At 30.7% G+C, this 22,018-nt stretch overlaps 1 protein-coding gene across 5 annotated transcripts in view; it reads right to left on the bottom strand.

The window, feature by feature from the left end:
* SCaMC (Short Calcium-binding Mitochondrial Carrier) overlaps positions 1 to 22,018 on the bottom strand; it is a 107,881-nt gene that overhangs the window by 66,241 nt on the left and 19,622 nt on the right. The window contains exon 1 of one of the 5 annotated variants that reach the window (XM_014423511.2): positions 16,486 to 16,620. The exons of 3 other annotated variants lie outside the window; for them this stretch is intronic. In XM_014423511.2, coding sequence (XP_014278997.1) covers positions 16,486 to 16,560 — 75 coding nt within the window. In that variant the 5' untranslated portion in view covers positions 16,561 to 16,620. Of the gene's footprint in view, positions 1 to 3,100; positions 3,254 to 16,485; positions 16,621 to 22,018 lie in introns of those variants that run through there. One more of the 5 variants, XM_014423527.3, reaches the window with a different exon arrangement.

Raw genomic sequence — 22,018 nt, 5'->3', positions numbered from 1 at the left:
AGATAATTAAACCTCTTTAGAAGTCACCTACAATACCTTAGGTCACTAAGGTTAATTTCATTAAGCTCCAAGTGACTTATCACTAATTCCTATCAATGCACATTATCCTTAAAGGAAAACGCTTTGGTAACGAACAGTTCATAACAAAACATTTGCATAAGCTTTTTTTAAAGTAAACCTCAAGAGCTTTATGAACGTGGGATTATAGGATGGACAGATGGGAAAAAGTTATACGAAACAAATAACTTTGTAGATTATATATAAATCTTATGTAGACAATATAATGTTATCTTACAAGGAAAAACTGAAAGTACATTGTTGCCAATCCACCATACGTGCACATATATTCTGTGTTCTTATATATAAGTTCAATCCTAAAAATGTTTTTTAAAAATGAAAAATTGAATATACATAATCAAAAACACAAACATTGTTCCATGGTAGTTTACTTTAATTAATTTGTCCCTCAATTTTCCGGAAGAACGTTTACTAATTCTCTTTCGCCTCTTAACTGCTTCAATGAAGAAATTCAATCCGAATCATAAACATAAAAACGAAACATAAAACGACAATGTAGTAATGTGAAATAAATAATCACACGTACATTGAACATTGGAAAAAGATATGAGGAATAATTTACACATTATGAAATAAACATGTCCGAAAGAGAAAAAATGTATTGCTTATACTTTTTTCTTCTTTTTTATAAAGCTTTAGAAAAATAACAAAAAAAAAATTAAATAAATCCGACAGCATTATTTTTCATTTTCCTTAAGATATAAAACAGGTTTCGTCAAATTTAATCTTGAGGAATTCAAAATAAATATGAGGAAAGTTTAACACTTAAGAAAAGAATTGGATCATATCTTTAAGACTTTAATTGAAAAGTATTTTTATCTGTAATTTGAAATTGTTTTTTGCTGGTTTTTCATTGTACCTATATATCTAAATATATATAATAAGCAATTGATTCAACCACTAACCCAATGTGTAAATAACTAAATATATTAATCTATGCATCCTGGAAAACCATGTATCCAATGTCTCCCGCCATACCTTTTCAACTTTAAAACGTTTAATTACCTCCGCCACCTATTTCCATTTGAAACTCGTAGGCTCCTGATCACTTCTCTAATATTTCCCCACTTTGACTATTGCTGTACAGTATATGGTGGCGTCTCTGGGGATCTGGAGGTGAAATTAAAACGTTTGATTAATTGCTGTGTACGATACATCTTCAGGATCCCAAGGGACGCCTCTGATTCCCGTTCTTATGTAGAGTTGAAGTGACTTTATCATTTGTACCGTCGTAAGTATTTCCTGGCTTCCTTCATCTTCAAAGTCATCCAATCCCGCCTTCCATCATACATCTCCGAGGCTCCTTCAATTCAAATCCTCCATACGTTCCCGCAATGCCCGTTCACGGTCTTCAGATTTATACCCTCGAACCGTTGCTTTCGATAGATCGTTCATTATCAGAGCCTCATCCTCATGGAACTCCATCCCTTCCAACATCCGTTGTACCCTTCCTACCTTTAAATCCCGCCTGTTCAATCATTTCCTATCCATTCAGACCCCATAAAATTGTAAATTAATATAATTGAAAATATGTATGTAAACTACTATATCATTCTTAATTATTTTTACATCGTTCTCTTTTCTGTTTTTTATTTATTCATTTGTTTTTTTTTATTGTCAACTGATAAAAGTGAGAAAGTAAGTAATTTTTTTTTTTTATTATGACTGTTTATATTTCTTTGTATTTTTTGTTTAAGTATTTCTGAGGCTCCTCAGGCCTCATCTATTGATTTCTTTGTATTATTCTAAAGGGACTCGTCCCAGAATAAATTAAGTATTATTATTATGTCAAATATTCCACTAATCTATCTACATGTTAAATCTTTTTTTTTTTTTAATTTTATTTAACTGATACATATTAGAATCCGCCACACTATTGTGGGCAAAAGGTAATAGTGATGAATGATCATATTCATACTAAAATAAAATAAAATAAGAATGAAAATAAATAAATAAATGAAATAAATAAAAAATAAATAAAATCTCTCTTAAAATATATACAAACAGAAGGATAAAGAAAATGAACATAACCAAACTATGTGTATGAAAAAAAATGAATAAAATAAAATAATATAATCTCTAGTCACATTTACACTATTTTATACAACATTTATATCGTCGACCTGAGGATCCCTGAGCCCACTCTATCCCCCACGTGTGGGAAGGGAACCAGTGGAGGCTGAGCAAGTGCGCTAAAGCCTTAAACACTCAACTTGAGTGGAGAATCTGACCATTGCCAGAACTACAATTGTCCATTTTTATTTTACATTAAGTCTCTTGGCCAATGCCGTTTCAACCTTCTGGATGTGCTGTAGGGATGGGGAAAACTAGATAAGATTTGAACCAAAGGATTAGGATGGTTGGAAAGGTTTATAACATCCTAAATCTAGCAATAGATAAGCATTGACGGGTCTGCCAGTATCATTATACTTTAGATTATATCTCGGATAAAGAGTTGGTGAATATTTTATGAATCGCTCAATAACGAATAAACTTAATTTTGTCTTTCGAAATCGAAAATATAATTTTTATGATAGCAGGAATGGCATGTACTAGTAGAGAGAGTGCTTTATTCATCCATGCTGTCCAAATACATCGGGTTTGCTACATTATACAGCATAGTAATCAATCCGAGATCGGACATATATAAATTGCATATATTTACATGATATAATTAAAAAGAAAGAAAACAGTTTTTCCCATGCAAAAAAAAAAAAAAAGTGTTAACGGAAATCATGCTGTGAGTGTGGTATCACTGATTATAACAGTGATAGTACCTACTCATGTACCGGATGAAGATGGTTTTAACTCCGTCTTAATATCCTTAAATACAGAGAGTATTATAGTATATCTGTGATTGAGGACATTAATGCAACTAGAAAGAATGATAATAGTTATATATATAATTGCTAATGACTCTTCTTAATGGTACAAGGACATATTAAACACACAGTCATTGTTATATCGTTATGTAACATGGTAAGATGAACATTAAATAGTTTATAAAATTATTGCGAATTACCGTCTCATTGTTTTGCTTAGTCTGCTTCGGTGTGTAACGCATTGTGTCTCTTCAGGCGACAGCTCAATGCATTAGTTCCATTACGTCACACATTACATAATGCCAACCTGTCTCATGCTATCTTATGATAAATGCTATGGTTATGTTAATTATCTAGAGCGACATATAGAAGAGCGAACGAACACCACCGGAGGTCTGGCGCAGACTGCCGTTTTATGTCAAGGGCGAGGCGGGAGCAGGTCGATATTACTGACCTAGCGAGGTGAACGCTACGGAGGATCGACTCGGAGTGGATAGAACATGGACGACGAAGAGGATACGGGAGACTCGATATGAGTACGACGCGGGGAAGTACCTACCAGCTGAGCGTAGCTTCCATGATGCCGGACCAGAGGAAGAGTGAAAGGGAACATGATGAATCTTCAATAGCCTCAGAACCAGGCTCACACACAATAGAATCGGCGATAGTACATCTCCTTTTAACTTTCAAACGTAGAGGAATGATAAAAAAATTAATTTAAAAATTAAAGCATAAATAACGCTTTTTGTCTACCACCCCAAAGAAAGCAATTATAAAATATTGGTCCTCCTTAATTCTACCATCTGTACTGTTGGAGCATTTTGAAAAACATTTAATAAGATGAAGAGAGCAGTTCAGAATTGAAATTAAAAGAAAAACTTATTGTGTTTAAGTCAAAAGTAAAGTAGAAAAGGAATAGAATAATTTAAAAAAAAAAGAAGCTTTTTCTTTAAAGTATAAGACGTCAGACGCTTGTTATTAGAAAGGGAATCCCAAAAATAAAGTCTCCCATTTTTTTAAATATAAATTTTCGTTCATTTCTTACAACAATTACAGTTTCAAAGGTTTTTAATTTACTTTTTTCTATGACTCTCTTCTATGTCATTTCTGACATACGGGTGGTTCTCTACAGGTTACCATCCTGCTCTAACCATGGTGGGGGTCAAGTTTTCATTCCGTTGGACCACCACATATATAAATGTTGACTCAATAAAGCTCATTTTTTCTTCTCTATCAAAAATGGGCAAAAACAAATTTTTTCCAGGGATAAATTGGAAGTGGCCGCAGAAATATAGAAAAACAATATTTCAAGTAACAAACCTACTCTTGAAAAACTACAATTTGTATACTAATTTTCGTTGGTATCGACTAAATATTTTTTGTTAGATCGTTTAAAAAAAAATAACGTCAATTAGTGAAAACCCACTTTTTCCAAGCCGAAATAACGTCTGTGAGATTAGGTCTATGGCTCACAAGTATTGTTTGATGGGAAAACCAATTACGGTGAATTCGTTATTAGCACATTTCATTTTAGAGGGTTTTTTTTCTTTCACCACTGTGCGGCGCCGGTTCGAATCCGGACTTTTATTTCTGTGGAGCTTGACCCTCCAACATGGTTAGTGTTAACCTGTAGATAACCACTCACCCGTATGTGAGAAACGAAAGGGAGGGGTTATAAAAAAAAGTGAGTATTTTTCTAAAAAACTTTTTGTTGGGAGAATATTTATGTTGATTTAAAGAAAGTGGGAAGAATTTAGCTAAAATAACAATGGATTGTACCTCTTCAAATAAAACAACTTTGAGATAATCCCAAAGTATGCACCCGCCCCAAATCAACGAATATTTAAATTAACTAAAATTTTTTTGGAATAATTATGTCATAGGTCTACTTAAGAAATTTTATAATATAGGAAGATTGAAGAAAAAAAAAATTACTTTTACTCCGCTCTATTCAAATAAATACACCTCCCGTTTCTTTAAAATGCGGCTGTGCATGTGAGTTCGTCATAAATTCAGAAACTGTCAGCTCAAGAGGGAAAACAAGCCCACTCAATAGAGTGAGTACTACGAGGAACATCCATTCTTGAAAGTTATGGAAACGAGGACCCTTTGAAAAGGCAAGCAGGTAAATAATACCTGAGTATTTTAGGTCGGATCAGGAACCCATCTTACCTGGAAACGAACTAATTGGCAACAGTACTCCAATTAGCGTATTTATAAACAGTATACCTGTAGGGCCTAGGTATATACCTGCCCTAATCCAGAAGGTGGCTCTGGTGTCGTTGGAAGGGCTGCCATTCATTAACCAGGTAAATAGTCCAATATCCTTTCCTTGAAATAACCTTAAGGGACAGGAACCAACCTACTCTTCAAGCTAATTGTTATTTTCGTTAGACCGCCATTTTAGAAAAATAGTAAATACAATTTTGACTGCTAGAAAGTATATGTATTTTTAAAAACTCAATAACTTTAGATTACAGTGTAATCTAGGTAATATGAACTAATTAATTAATGAACTAACTAACTGCAGGGAGGTGTTTGGATTATTGAAAAGTTCGAATTACGGAAAATATAAGAAAAAATAGTGTAAAATAATTTAACAATATGAATGTACATAAATATTTCTGTTTATTTAATTTTTTTTTTTTACATATTTTATTGGAAATTTGTCAGTTGGAGGAAGTTTTACAAAATTTTGAAGTAAAATTGTAATGCTAAATGATAATATACTTTGTTAAAAATAAAAGATTGTCCATTTATAAGAGAAAAAAGAATAAATAAAAAATACTCTCTGCATGAATTATTTAAAACGCGGCAATAAAACAAAAAATAAAAAAGTTTACCAACAAAATTTGTATAAAATAAATTTCTATTATAAATTAAATTCAATTTATGAAAACCAATGATATATACAATAGATATTATGAACACTTAGGAATTAGATTACACGATATCGAAACTGTAAAAATTACCACTTAACATTTTCAAAGTAATTACAATAGGGGTATTCATGATATTGTGTTAAATGTAAAATATTTTACCATGTTAAATGTTATAAGTATAGGATTGTGAGCACCCTAAAGTCATGTTAAATGGTAAATGCATAAGAGCTCATAGCGGATTTTCTGAGCAACATTTTTAGTAACCTTTCCTTCCAAATCTTCATTTTATTGTTTACTTCAAATTTTTGATTACAGTAATTTATTACAACATGCCTAAAATAAGTTAAAAGTAGAAGTGTAAAAGTTTGACTACTGATTCTATTTTTTAAAAAGTCCAAAACACAAGACAAAAGAAAAAAAACAAAACAAAACACAAACTACGAGTAAGTAACCTAACACGACAACAAATAAAACGGTGACGAGCTCAGTTGGTCTGTTTCGTGATTTAACAGACCTAGGAACAGACTCTCAGCCATGTTATATGTTAAATCGTTTTAACATGGCAAAAGAAGGAAATATTTCTCCATTTAACATAAGTTTTTCCATTTAACACGCTTTAACATGTTAAACTAAAGATCATGAATATCCCTAATAACTAGCCAACAGATCGGGAAGTTTAAAATGTTCTTTAGACAAGTCTACTTTTATTTGAAAACAAAAATATTATTACTTGCTGAGTTTTCTCAAAAAAGTAATATCTGATTTCCGATATTACACTGTATTTTCAAAATTTGAACCTGAACCCAAATTTTCCAATAAGAGAAAACCACCTGAAGCAGAAGTTAGTGACAACTATAATAAAAAAAATCTATTACAATTTTACACAGCTACAAAATAGACAGTAGTTAGTTATAGTTAATTGGCTATAGAAATTAAATCCGTTAGTCTGAATTACGTATGGTCTTCAAAAACGTCTTACATGTAGTAATGATTAGTTCGAAGTCATTTACTAACAGTTAATTTTCATTACACTTGTAAAACCTAAAATACCAATTAATTCAGTCAAAATAGTTGACTAAAGTATCAATTAAAAAAAAACTTCAGCAGTGCAAAATCTTTCTGTTTCTTACTAAATTTTATATTTTTACAAAAATTGACAATGACAATTTTATTTGCTTAACATTATCAACATCTGCCTGATAAAATAATTTATAATCATTAAAATACTCAAAATCGTCAACACTCTAAAGTGTAGATCGTATTTCTACAGTAATATAAAAAATAATGATTAATGTCTAATTCAACCTACTTCTGATGTTTTCAGACAAGACGTATTGTATACATGTGTACATTCTTTCTACGGGTGGGTTCTTATGTCCTTGAAATTTATCATTAAAAATCATATAGGTATAATAGCAGATAGGAATAAATACTTAGTTAATATAAATAGCTTATTCCGTAAATGAAGGAGAGAGAGAAATACTTTATTTATCTATACTGCCTAAATACATCAGGTTGCTATATCACACAGTATACTAATCAATCCGTAATCGGACATATATAAATTACATATAATAATATGGTATAATAAAATTGAAAGAAAACAGTTTCCTCTTACAATCAATTTTAGTCTATACACCAAATACAAATATTTCAATTCATTCTTTTTTTTTCTTTCCCTTTTCTGTTCCTTCAATTTCACCATTTCACAATTTTTAATTCACCCGATCAACAAATTCACTCTCCCGAATTCATCCTTCTAGATCCTCTCCAGTGACCCACTAAACAAATTCACTATTAGACGGCAATGTGAGATCAGATCATTAATAATAGTCACAGCGGTAGATCAGTTTATCAAAAAACAAACAAATAAATACATTTTACGAGAACAAGACTAACACATAGATTCAAAGGAAAATATAATAAAAGCGCTGGTTACAAGAAACACTTGTTAAATTTCACTTTTACACTGTAACACTTACTAGAAAAACTGTCTAAACCTCCAATTAATTACAAAAGACTCATTTATATGACTGTAATAAGGCCTAACTGGACTTGTGGAGTTGAGCTTTTGAGACTTTAATAAAACATATAATTCCTCTCGTAAATCCAAAATCCTGAATACTCCATGGAGTATCCTGAATCAAGTCAACCATCAGGGCATCGATGTTCCATATGTTGCCAATTTGGCCTGAACCAGATACCAATCCTTCCATGATAAACTTCCCAACCACCCAAACCCACTAGTTTTTAACTTGGCTTCTCCTTCATTGCACAATAATCGTATTAGGCGTCTGAAAAGAAGATGGCCTCGAGATCTTCAGAGGAAATGCTATTGGAGTTCTATCAATGGGCAGATGTCGCCACATGTCTGCATGACGCCATTGTACTAACACCAAATTTACTTGTTCTATATATTTTGATACAGATGGAAATATCAGTAAATATATATTAAATAATAATAAAAAAAAATTTTCTGCCACAAGCAGGAATATTTAGTAACAGGTCGAATTTACAATGTACAGAACTGAGTACAGCAAAACCAGGAGGACACTGAGTAAAGCAAAACCATTTGCAGCCATTGGTTAGAGTGTGCCTAGATTATATCATGAAGAGATGGATCGATTTTCTTGTTTTAATTTTTTTTTATTTTGTATGTTTCGACCTCTGATGCCTGTAAACCAAATCGGAAGGCATCGTCTATGCAATAGCCAAAAAACGTATTCTTCTTTAGACTGTAGGGCCAAAACAGCTGAGATTACAAAATAAAATTACGTACTAGAAGTCAACTTCAAAATTCTCTTAAACATTTAGGATTCAAACTTCATTTCTTTCAACTATAACAATCTCTTCCTTAGACTACTGGTAAAGTTAACCCCAAATCTTTGTTTCATAATGTCTTCTTATTTTTTATTTATTTATTTATTTATTTATTTCGGTTTCCTTAGAGGCAAAACAAGGTTATCTCATGCAGACGGGGAAAAATTCGCTTTATCAAAGAATTCCAGTTATCGATAGTGTACTGCGTATCGATACAAACAAGGAACTTGTTACTAAGCTTATTTCACAAGAGGAAAAACCAGAAAAAAAAAATTGTACGTTCTTATATAAAAATCACAATTGTAAACACAAAACGAGATACGCAGGTTTATACATCTGGGGCAATCTGACAGATTATATCTGTGGCTTGATTCTAAATGGGCCAATGCTAATGTTATCAAATTGTTCCTTTTTCTTATACTAAAACTTTTTTTTTAGTAGTTGGAATTTAGTAAATATACGTCTAATATGTAACCTAGTTTAGTTTTTTATTAGACATAAGCGTTTGAAGAATTAAAGACTTACTGAATTGAAAACCTTTTTGTATAAAAAAAAACGAAATTTGTTATTGGACCTTTTAGAATCAAGACATGTCACCTAAACAGATATAAACGTTACAATACCAATTGACTAATAATCATTATTATTATTTGCGCGACAGTTCATCGAGGTCCAAGACCTCGCGCGTCTCATGGCGTGGTTTTCATAGGGTGGGTTCATTACTCCCACGCCTATTTTTGTGAGTGCCACCCATTGGCTAACGGACCTCACAAATGCCCGGGGGGAGGTTGGGAGTGAGTATTGTATAAATATATGCTTGAAAAAATCCTGGATAGGGCCGGGGACGCGATCTCGTAACCTTTGGGTTGGCCGACAGGCGCGTTACCACGCTGCTACCGTCACCCACCTTGACGGTACAACTGACTAATAAAGTCATAAAAATTAATATTTTCCGTAATTAACTTCTTAATATTATCTTATACTTTCACTACATATAATAAAAAACATATTTGTCACATTAAATAAACTTATTAATGTATACTGCGTAGGGCATTGAGCATTAAAATTAAACATCGAATAAAAATAAAATATGACAAATCTTCGAATAAAACTTTCTCAAATAAAATTCATCTCCAAACTTTTTATGTATTATTATTTGAAATAAGCCTAAATAGATATGATAAGCCATTGATTCAATCATTAAATATATTATTGGAGAAGTTTGTCGAGGGGTGCGGTCAGCAAAGAACAACATAAATAAACAAAACCATATTTATTTATTTTATGCCGACGTTTCGACCTGAGTTTCAGGTCTTCATCAGGGCTATAGAACGAAAGAGATAACAACAACATTTTACTTTTTACATTTTACATTTACACTCAGGTTGAAACGTCGGCATAAAATAAATAAATATGGTTTTGTTTAATTATGTTGTTTTTTGCTGACCGCACCCCCCGACAACTTCTCAAATCATTAATCTACGGTCAACTATCTACATTCTATACTCATTAAATATATTAATTTATATCAAACTTTGAATTGTATTCAATAAATCTATAAACATCCCTAAATCTAGCAATTCCAAGCATTGTCTGCTAGAATATAATAAAAATACGTTCTTAAGATGAAACATTTCTTCATAGAATAATCGGGTAAAGAAGACTACGTTCACCGTACTCCAACATTTTTATATCATATTTTTTGTACAATCGTATTTTCTCTTTTGCAGTATGAAAAGGTTGGCAACCTCTTTTGCATAAGATATCTTATGTACACAGTGCAAAACTATGGTCAAATAAATAAAACAACCAACTCAGACAGCAGATATAATGAGAGATAGGAGATGGTACTACGTGAGTTACCACTTGCTAATAGTTTAGTTATCTTCTTTAGAAGGGTCATTTATCCGAGCTATTATGATAACTATTTGAAAAAGCTATCAACATAATCCTCCGTGGGTTTTGGCCCCCAAAACAACAATGGCTGGAGATAGTAAATCGACACTAAGCCCGACTAGGCCACGTGCGAGAGAAATATGACTTGTAAGCATTTAAAAGGTAAATGATAAAGAAGCTGTAGTCTAGACAGTTCGTAGATAACTGTTTTACAACAGTTGGTAATAAAAATTATTTTTTTCTTTTTTTTTTTTTTTTAAATATTATTTTAAGGCAACAACTTCGTATGGGTCATTGTTGCCTTAATTTCCGAAATAGTTAAGACTAAAATTGCAATTTAAGATAATTCATAAACAATTTTTGAGATTAATAATTTTCCAATTTAATGTAATTTATTTTAAATTATCATATTGTAGCACGTTTCGGGACTACTGTCCCATATTCATGTGCAACCTATAAACAATAATAATCCACCATAATAACAATCTTCATCCATATGTATTATAATTCATACAATTATATTCACCTCATAATTATTCAAAATTTGAATTTCATAAAAGAAATCATGTCACATCTTTATACTATTGTCACTTTTCTACCATTACTTGTTGATGCATTCTTCACTTCTCTTTAGCACAACCATTACTCTATATTTCTTGCTACCTCTTTGGACCTTATCTCATACCCAGTGTGCTGTGGGGTTACCTCCCTGTTTTTTTAAAGGGCTTCACCGTTTATTTCTTCTGATTTTTATGTTTATATTTTGAGTCTATATATAATGTCGGCGTAGTGTGTATTTATGTGTTTAGTGTCAGTTTTGTAGTTTACTGTGTTTTGTATGTTTTTTGTTATATGTATGGCTTTCAGAAATCTTCTGCTTTTTATATTTTGTGCTGTATCTATTATTTTTGGGTTTTCAAAGTTGAATTCATAGTTCAATTTGGAAGTTTATTAACCTCAACAAATTTTTATGAATTGACTTACTAGAGAAAAAAGAGAAAATCCAGTAATTTAAGACTTTTGGGCTTTACCCTTGTACGGGGGTAAGGGTCGGGATTCATGAATACTATTATATTGAAAAGGGACACTATTGCAACGTGGGAATCTGTGGTAAAATTTTATTAAATTATGGCAGAGCTTGGAATGATGGAGAAACTCAAAATAGTTATCTACGGTTTGTTTTTTATCCTGCAAGATGGAATGGAGATCCGCTGGTATATCATATAAAGATTTGAGGGAGTTATATGCTCGGCATTAAGTCAAAATGTGTTCAACTGTAAGTCCTGTTCCGCAAGTTTGTCATACAGATGGAAAGTTGGTTCAGGCGCGTATGACCTATCCGAAAGCGCGTCAAAATCATCTCTTTGCGCTAATTTCTAGTTGATGGTATTCAAGGGAAGACGTCCCTTCTAATTTCCCTTAATTTGCTATCGGAAACATTCTCCCACGTTTGTCTCCATTCCAATTTAATCCTCTGCTTAAAGAGGGCAATGAAATCATGGACAGGCACTCCGCGATATGGAATTCCTTCAGAAATCGCAATCTTTGTTGCTCTATCGGCCAGTTCGTTACTAGCTATAGCGAGCTTATTAATATGATGTGTAATTATGTCATAGGGCATTTGGACTGAAATTAATGACCTGAGTAGAAACGTTTCTGCCCGCAAAAAGTTTAATATGCTATTTTATTATCAATAATGTTGGTTGTTAAAATTGGATGTATAATAAAAGTTATTATTTAATAGATTGTCCTTGATAATGGCCGAATTGGCCAAAACGATGTACTTTTAAAGAATTAATAAAGAGTGTTTTAAGACTTAACATGGGTACAAATTATTTTATTTAAACAATAAAAACCATCTCAAGAAAATGAAATATAATTAATTTTAAAATGAAATGGAATATCATTCAACGAATGATAGTAATAATGCTAAGAGGTTCTTTCGTTATCTATTAATGAGCTAAAAAATAACCAGTGAAGATAAGAATTAGATTAATAATCAGGGCAATTAAATATTAATACACCTCATTTTATTGAATTGCTAAATTATAATCGAGAGATTAACTTTGGAGAAAGCACCCCGTGGATTACCAGAAATTTTCTTCTGTTCGTTATAACATTTGATAATGTTTTAGTTACCTCAAAGCTTTCACGAATCCTCAAGTAAGCCGTCGTTTCGTGAAAATTATGGCTTCTGTTTTATTAATAATTAAAACTAAACCCAATTTTTTTTTAGGCATCTTATAGACTGCCATCCATTAACCAAGACCCGCGTTATAACGAAAATCTGAACTATACGTATGGAGGTAACAGGTAAATCATCGTACTTAAAAGCATCACCCTCATTTTCCGTGAATTATTAAGGTATATACCCTACCTATTTTAATTTGAAGAATTTAAAAATGTTTGAAATAGTTTATAATCAGAAATAAAATAAAATTTTGAATTAAATCTATCTCCCAATAGTACCACATATTTAGAAATGATAATTGCCATTTTAAATTAGAATAAATATCAAGTATGATTTACCTTCCAACAATTAAGTGCAATTATTAAGACATCGTTTTCAGTGATTTCGAACACATAATAAAAAAAAAATATTTCAAGACTGAAATTTTATGAATTACTACATAAATATAACATTTTAAGTCAGTTTATGAGGACATGATACAAATAACAAAATTGCCATGACCTAAAAACATTGGAAAATATATGCAAACATGCTGTCCTTGTTGAACTCGAGTCAAATATTTTTTTAAACACATACAAAAAAAAAAATCTTATCAACTAGTCATTTATCTGGTAAAGGAAAATTTTGATTAAAAAGAAAAATATTACAGTCGTTTCAATGACCGATGATAGTTTATAAGGAACTTAGATTGAATCCATAATTAACTTTGTTAATATTATAATAATGAAAAATACATAGGTCTTCTTTTTATTATTATAACTAGATGTTATTATTCTGCAATGGTTTTAGTGTGCAATGGGTCGAATTCCATATCGGATAAAATAAACAATACTAACAAAGATATTAGTACATAAGGGAGATAAGGTTGCTTAGCAACGCGTCAACGCGATTACGCTCTTACCGAACGCCTGACCGCCAACGCGGGGGCAATGTCACAGTCAAGGCGTTACAGAGCGTCAGTGTGCCTTGACCATCGTTCCATTTGAACAACATTCGAAGATTTGGGATTATTATAATAAACATAATAATATTGATTTTCTGATAACATAAAATATTCAACCCTCTTGTATTTATAGTAATTATAAAGTAGATTTCTTCACAATGTTAAACTATTCTCCATATAAATGAACATAATTCAAATAATAATAATAATAATAATAATAAATATAGAAGAGATACCTATGTAAGTACATTTAAAATCCAATTGATCAATGATTTAATAGGAAATCGTCCGAGATAAAATGTTGGATATAATGACCAATCTTTGTGACTTATAAAGATAAATAAAATATAAATAACTTAATCCAATTGCTAATACTTCTTTGCTGTAGCCACTTGATCTATTGATGCAATAGAAGTATACAATACCAATAAATAAATAAAAAATATATACAAAGAAATATTCTCAACTATAAAAGTAAAATGTATCTTAAGTAAAATGAAGATATGTATAACAGGGCAATCCCTGTTATTATACATATCTTCATTTTAAATGTTTAAAAACTGAAATTCATAAATCACAAAATACAAAGTCGAAATACCGATTGGAAATTTGTATGAGATGAAATGTAGGCAATAAAGTATATAATACCGATAAATTAATAAAAACAAAATATACAGAAATGTTGTCAATATTGCTCTATTTTAAATTTCTTAATTTTAAGTATGTAAGAACTTAAATTAATAAACAAAATACAATGTTGAAATAATTTTTTTTTTTTTAATGATTTATTGGAAATTCGTACGAGATGAAATGTAGGCAATAAAAAGTATACAATGCCGACAAATTAATAACAAAAAAATTATAGAAATATTATCAATATTGACTTGTTTTACATTACTTCATCTTAAATTAGTAAGAACTAGAATTCATAAATCACAAAATATGAATAGGACATTCGTCCAAGATTACATGTTGGACATAATAATCAATCTTTGTGACTTACAATTAAAAAAAATACAAGTAAAATATAAACAACTTAAGCCAATTGCTACTTCTTCAAACAACTTCTTTGCTGTAGGCATTCGATAGAAGTATACAATACCGATAAATCGATAAAAAAAAAAATTATAGAAATATTGTCAATGTTGACCTATTTTACATTGCTTCATTTTAAATTTGTAAGAACTAAAATTCATAAATTACAAAATACTATGTTGAAATTACTGATTTTTTTTTTAATACTAATAAATATATTTCCACTGTTATAGTTTATACGCCCTTTACGGTCCCTAACAAATAACTTATGTTATACCTTACAAAAAGCTTTAGCACGGAGTTAACGTCTCATTTCATACTTGTCCAACTGTCGTATAACCGGCCAATATTTTCCGAGTCCCGGCACCTGTTCAGATCAACACGAGTCAAAGCTTTCTCAATGCTCTATACCAACTACCGGGTTCGGGAACAAACATTTTTTAAGAACATAGTCAGAATAAATTATATATTTTCTGTCATATAGTTGTTATTTTACCTCCATAGCTTGGTTAGGATATCTATTTATTTCATATATTTTTTTTTTTAGTGGAACGAGAACCACCATTAAAAAATACCACTTTTAGTAAAAGACTAATATAACAAATACATAACTCTTTGACATAGATTAAAATGCTATTTCCTCTGTTATAATTTTTTATGTAGAAACTTTGTCTATAAAAAATTACAACTTTAGCAAGCAAAAACAAATGTTGTCAGAAAACAGCAAATATTGTTTGATTTATTTTTAAACCACAACATATGTTCATCCTAGAATCTTAGTAGAATCTGGAATACCGATATAGATCGTTGATCCAGGCAGAGATGAGAAAAAAATTAACTATGGTTAAACTTACAGCTAAAACTGTCATGGATACGATATTTATTTATTAATGGTTCATTCATAAATAAGAGTCGTAACCATGACAATTTTAGCTATTGTTAATTTTTACATAACTCTGGGTCCACACCACAGAATTATAAAACTTATAATCATAATAAATCACAATATAGACACATAATTAGCAAGTACGCCAATAGCTGCCGGCAACGTTTAGAGCGTTAGGACAAATGTTCAGTTCTTATTTTGTCGGATGACAAATAGTTTAGCTAATAATTACATTTTTTAAAACATATTACATTACTAATTATGAATTACTCATACTTAGAAAGGGTAATTTGGAAATTAAAAAAAAAAAAAATAGATTGATGTGTTAATTAACACTTTAAAAAATAAAAAGGCTATAGTTGTGCAGTACAAATTTGAGTAGTGGCAATTTTATGAAACTGTCATAAAGCTTTTCAGTATGTTTTAATTAAACTATGCCAAATAATTGCAAACCGGCTCTTGTAAACAGTGTTTTTAAACTTATTATTAATGAATTAGAATTTAGAGTATCACAGAAACTTAGAATCGTCATGGAAATAAATTTATATATGATACCCATAGTTGGACAAAAAATTAGTTGAGATAAAACTACAAGCTAGGTATTGCCATGGTAACAATAGTTGTTTATCATCGTTTCCATGCCAATTCCAACTTGTAGTTTTATCACAACTAATTTCTGCCCAATTCTAATGACGCGGCATAAAAAGAGACTTTAACGACATAACAACAATTTTTTATACAATAATAATATTCCTTAATGAGAGAATTAAATAATAAATAATACATAAGTTATGAAATGACACTTTTAAACAGAGTGGTATATAGAACGTTTGAAATTTATTTAAGTGCCTACATCTAGGAGAATTAAAATAAATCAAATTATATTGTCTAGATCTAAAAGAGAATACAAATATAATAAACAATATACTAACCGGTGTAATTAGGAGAATTAATTCGGACATGAGCTGCGAGAGCTCAGAACCGATCGGGCCTGCCCCCAGAAACATGTCGATGTTGAACGGCTCACTCACAGTTAGACACTGACCTGTCTCGGCCAAGAGTGGAGTCTACACTCTGTCACTTTCGGCTAAGTTCGTACATCTTCGGCTGAGTGCAATACCGTTCGGGGGTCTTCGACGTCATCATTTTATGTTGACTTAAAATATTTAAAGAATTAAATTTTTTTAAATAAAGTACAATCTTGGTAATCCGAACATAAGTTCTCCGACACATTCCAGCAATCCGAACTGGCGTTGAAAAAAGAATATTACATTTTTTGAGGAAACTCAATCTCAATCAAGTTATTTCACCCCAATTAATGACTTTAATGAAAACTATGTATAATTAATAGTCAAAATTCATGAGTCTGCCAAGTATAGGTAGGGGGAATAAAAAATGGCGGCTGTTTCAAAAAGTTAAAAAAAAAGAATATTCACTAACAACTGATTTTTCAGTATATATTTCATATATTATTTTATTTTATACCAGATCGGCCTGGTATGGGCCTTACACGGTTGATATAACAGTTATATTATATATATATTTTTAACAGTTGATTATGGGGGGGGGAGGAGGTATAGTCTGGTACAAAAGACACCCCTAACTATATGCAATGTTGTTATTAAAAGAAGAGAAAAAAAAAATAGATAAGAGTAATGCTTGTTAATAAAAGAGGAATGTAAAATTAATAACAACAAATATTGGTATTGGTACACTTAAATAAAACAAACAATTGCGCTCTAATAGTGAAAAGAACAAGTTAATTTGAAAAAGGGACGAGAGAAAAATAGAAAAAAAAAAAATAAATAAATAAAAAATAATAATGAATAAATAAAATGAGTAATAATAAAAAGTAAAATTGAGGTAGTGTGACTATGAATTAATTTTATATTTATTAAAATTTATAATAGAATGTCCTGTTGCTCCTTTGACTGTCGGCAACTGGGAGTGGAACTTCATGAACCGTTTTTTGATATAATCCTCTATTGACTCCATTTGTAATTCGCGATGCAATTGGCTATTTCTTATGAACCAAGGAGCATTAAATGCGATTCTTAGGACTTTATTTTGAAAAGATTGTAGTTGTTTCCTTTTCGTGAAGTATGCCGCTCCCCAGACTTCACAGCCGTACATCAGCAGTGGCCTGAGAATTGTTTTAAATATAAGAACAGTTGTTTCTGGTTATAGTTTGGAATTTCTGTTTAGGATAGGATATAGCATTGCTAACCTTGCATAAGTTTGAGTTAGTTTGATATTGATATGGTGATTCCAGGTAAGGCGGCGATCTAGGTGAATTCCCAGGTATCTTACTGTTTCACATATATTTCATGAAATGTAACTTTTTTAATAAACTGTGTCTCGGGAACTATTGAACCTAAACCAGCCCTGCTCAAGAACATATTTTAGCAAATTTGCTCTACTTTAAATTACGTTCTAATAGGTTTTCCGGTGTTGTTGGTACTTTCAAGGATATAGAGCTCTGAATGAAAAACTAATTATTATTAATATTATTAATTACTATTTCGTATTCCCCCTACCTATACTTGGCAGACTCGTCAATTTTGACTAGTAATTATACATAGTTTTCATTAAAGTAATTAAAAATTGGTGTGAAATAACTGGCTTTTGTCAGGGTCTTGTACTACTATAACCATGGATCTCCCTCCCTCTTGGTGTACTAGTTCATTCCAGCTGTAGTTCTACTTGGGAGGTTTTAATTTACTGATTGCTAAACTCGGCTTCCTACTTACTGCTGATTGCTTTTATCAACGGTTTATCTGGAATGTCACGGTGCCATCCCTCACAATTTTATCCCAAACCATCGTTACAACTGTTGGAAAGCTGAACTATTCTAACCCATACCATTATATTTTAGACTCTGTATATTTATAAGGGAAAAATATTTACGAATAAAGAAAATCTCATTTTTTTTTTAGTTTGCGGAGTTCTAATTTCTTAACGAAGGTCTAGTTTATACCATTTCGTAGAGTTTAGATGGCCCTAAACCACTCTAAAGTTTCATGTGGATTGATGGAGTCGTGTTAGTACAAGAGCTCAAGAGGAAAAAAAGTCAGTTTTTCATTTCAATTTTTATCCAATTACTTTAATGAAATCTATGCATAGCCCAAAATTGATGATTTTTCCAACTATAGCTTATTTATTTGGAATAAAAATGGCAGCTGTTTCAAAACAAGGGTCCCTTTAAATGTTTTTATATTCTAATACGTTAGAAATCGGAGAAGTTAAAATAAATCGATACGCAAGAGAGAAATGCTTTATTTGACAATGCTGACTAAATAAATTGGGTTGCTATAACGCTGTGACGTACCCATCAATCCATGACTGGACACAAGTTTATAATGATACAACAATTTTTTTTCCTACCTTTTCTTTTTTAAACAATAATCATTTCTAAACTATATAATACTAATAAAAAAAAATATCGATAGCATTTTCATGTTCTGTCTCTCCTAAAACCTATACAGGAACCCTAATATGCTAGAAATCAGAAAAGTTAAAATAAATCGATACATGAGTGTTCAATCTTAAAATCGATAGAAAATACATCAAGAGACCCACATAGCATAAATCCGAAAAGGTAAAAAATATGCGATTTAAAAAAAAAAAAAAAATGTTATTCGATTCAATTCGAATAATTTTGTATTAGACTAATACAAACTTTTTTTGAATTGAAATTATAATTTCCAATATACGAATACGAGAGTATTCGAAACTTTAAGTCACATTTTTATTCGAATTGAATTGTATTAATGTTAAAAATTCAAGAACACAATCTCCGATAAAAATGTATTCGTCCATCGTCAATCGAGTATTAACTCTGGTTGAGCGACTGCCTCATGACTGCAATGGCGCTGGTTTGAATCCAGAGGGATCTACTTTTATTACTGTGGCGGTCCCATGAAATGAAAACTAGAGCCCCCATCATGGTTAGGTTGGTTAACTCTAGTTCAATTTTTTTTCTCGTCTTCTTGGGCGCATTAAATATAATCCTCAGAGCCTAATATTTTTGTATTGGAGTCTAATATTTTTCGAACTAGAATAATAAAAAAAATTTTTTTTTTTAATTTTCTTTCCTCCTATCGCAGTTTCATGATCCTCGACTGCCTTTCTTTTCTTTCTTCGGACCACTTCCTACCCATTTTTTTTCCTTGTCCAATATTGGTGAGATTTTTCAATGTTTTCCTATACTTATCTCTATCTAGACAGTCGGTATCTGAAATTTTAAGTCTCTTTAATTCCTCTCTCATTTGCTTCGTGTATCCTCCAATGTTTTTGTAACTAAACATTTTCTTAAAAATCTTCTTGTAATACACAATTACAAAGCCTCCTTTGTAATACATGAATTATAATTTAAATGAATACATATCAAAAGATTAAACAGATAAATAATATGAAAATTCTTTAAACCATTCCATTACAAACAGAGAAAATTAAAAGTATTTTTGTTTTCTTTGTGAAATAATAATAATAATAATTATATGAATAGATTGTTTCATTACAATGGTTTCGGGTACTTAAAAAAACTTGTAAAATTTTCCAAAGTTCAGGATAGAGATATTTTCTGTAATGCTGTTCAATACCATCACTTTGCCTGTGTAAATTATTTTAGCAAGCCAACATTTGTAGCCATAGTGACCATAGCATTATAATGTCAAAACAGTACTCATAAATATTGTTTACATAATACAGTAAATATATGAAAACTTATTTTTAATTTTTTTTTTGTTATCGCTCAAGTGTTCTATTGAGAAACTATGCAGCCTCTGTATGAATAAGTCAATATTAATTTTTTGGGGATGTCACAAAACGTATATTTACTGATCGTTGTGAAAATCGAACCCACAATGTTCTGAACTTAAACATTTTCGGAACTTCACCCCAACGTAATCAGCTATCACATTCTCTATTCGTTATTTTTATTGTAAGTAATCTGTTTTTAATCCAATAATGGACATTTTTCCATCCTATCTTCACAGAAGGTTTACAGAAATGGAAAAACCACTTCGTACCAAAAGACATACACGGTGATTTAATCACTTGCGAAGAATTTATCAAAAAATAATCATAAGTCAGTCCTCACATGGCAAAATGTTAAAAAGCACTTATTCTAAAAAAAACAAAAAAAAAAGAAAAAAAAAAAGGGTTCCTTCATCCAATGCAGTTTTTCTTGTCGATTATATTTAGGAAACGAAGACAAAACAATGAAAGTTTGACCATAATTTTATTTGTGTTTAGGAAAAATATGTTGAAATCAGTATCACATTTTTATTACTTAGGGCAGACATGAACTAAGAAGTTATCAGTCCTAGGGCAGAAATGCGCTAAGAAGTTATCAATCGATTACATAATTTTTAACTTATCAATAAATCTATTTTCTGCTTTTAAGTCATTTTTATTTTATACATAGATGATTGATTGTGTGCGAATTAAAAGGAGATGGTCAGGGTTGTTTTCAAGAAAAACAAAAATAGTTTTCAACTGTTTATTGCTAATGTTTCAACCCACAATGCAGGTCTTCTCAGGGCTGCTAGGAAGTGTACAAGGACAAACAAAGGAATTTGAGAATGAATTAAATTCAAATTCCTTTGTTCATTATTGAACACCTCCACTGAAGACCTGCATTGTGGATCGAAACGATAGGAAATAAATAGAACACTATTTTGGTTTTCCTTTGATCGCAGCCCTCGAGACCATGTCCTCCAGTGACTGAAATCAAAATACTTTCCAATAACCAGTAATCATAACAAATACGAAATAATACTTATGAAGCTGAGTCTAATTGAACTAATTCGGAAATATATTATATCTATAATTTATTTGGTATTTGGATTGTAAATTGAAATATTTTGAATATGTTAACGTAAAAATAAATTTTGAAGCTGGAACAATGGAGTCTAAATCAAAAATATGCCAATAGTAATTGATAATATGTTGTAGTAGTGAAAATTTGTGAAGCATGTTATTTTAAGTAAATAAAGTAGATTAAGTTTTTAAAGGCTTAAAAACTAATTAATAATTATTTTTGAACAATAAAAAGACAGCGAGTTATGATTAAAAAGAAAAATAATTTTGTTGTTAGCTGGTGCCACGCACTAATCAAATGGACCTCATAATTCCTTCTCAGAAGCCAAGTAAGGGGATTGCAGTATCACTAAAGAAAGTTATTCAATTTAAAAATAAGTGCATTTTAATTTTTAGTAATTACTAAAATACTTAATAATAAATACGATTGTATAGATGATATAATGAAACAATAAACTATATTAGTATAATTATTATCAAAATAATTATAATATTTGAGCAGAAAAATATTTAAGTCAATGTAAATTCAGTTTTGGAGTATAAATAATTATGAAGAATTATAGCAACAACCAAATAAATACACCATGATAATTTTTTTTAATGCAGTAAACATTACAATAATACATAAAAGATAAGCGATTA

The sequence above is a fragment of the Halyomorpha halys genome, unplaced genomic scaffold (assembly GCF_000696795.3).
Source record: "Halyomorpha halys isolate HHAL.00 unplaced genomic scaffold, Hhal_1.1 Scaffold24.1, whole genome shotgun sequence".
Lineage (NCBI taxonomy): Eukaryota > Metazoa > Arthropoda > Insecta > Hemiptera > Pentatomidae > Halyomorpha > Halyomorpha halys.
This window is presented reverse-complemented; position numbering and strand designations above follow the sequence as displayed.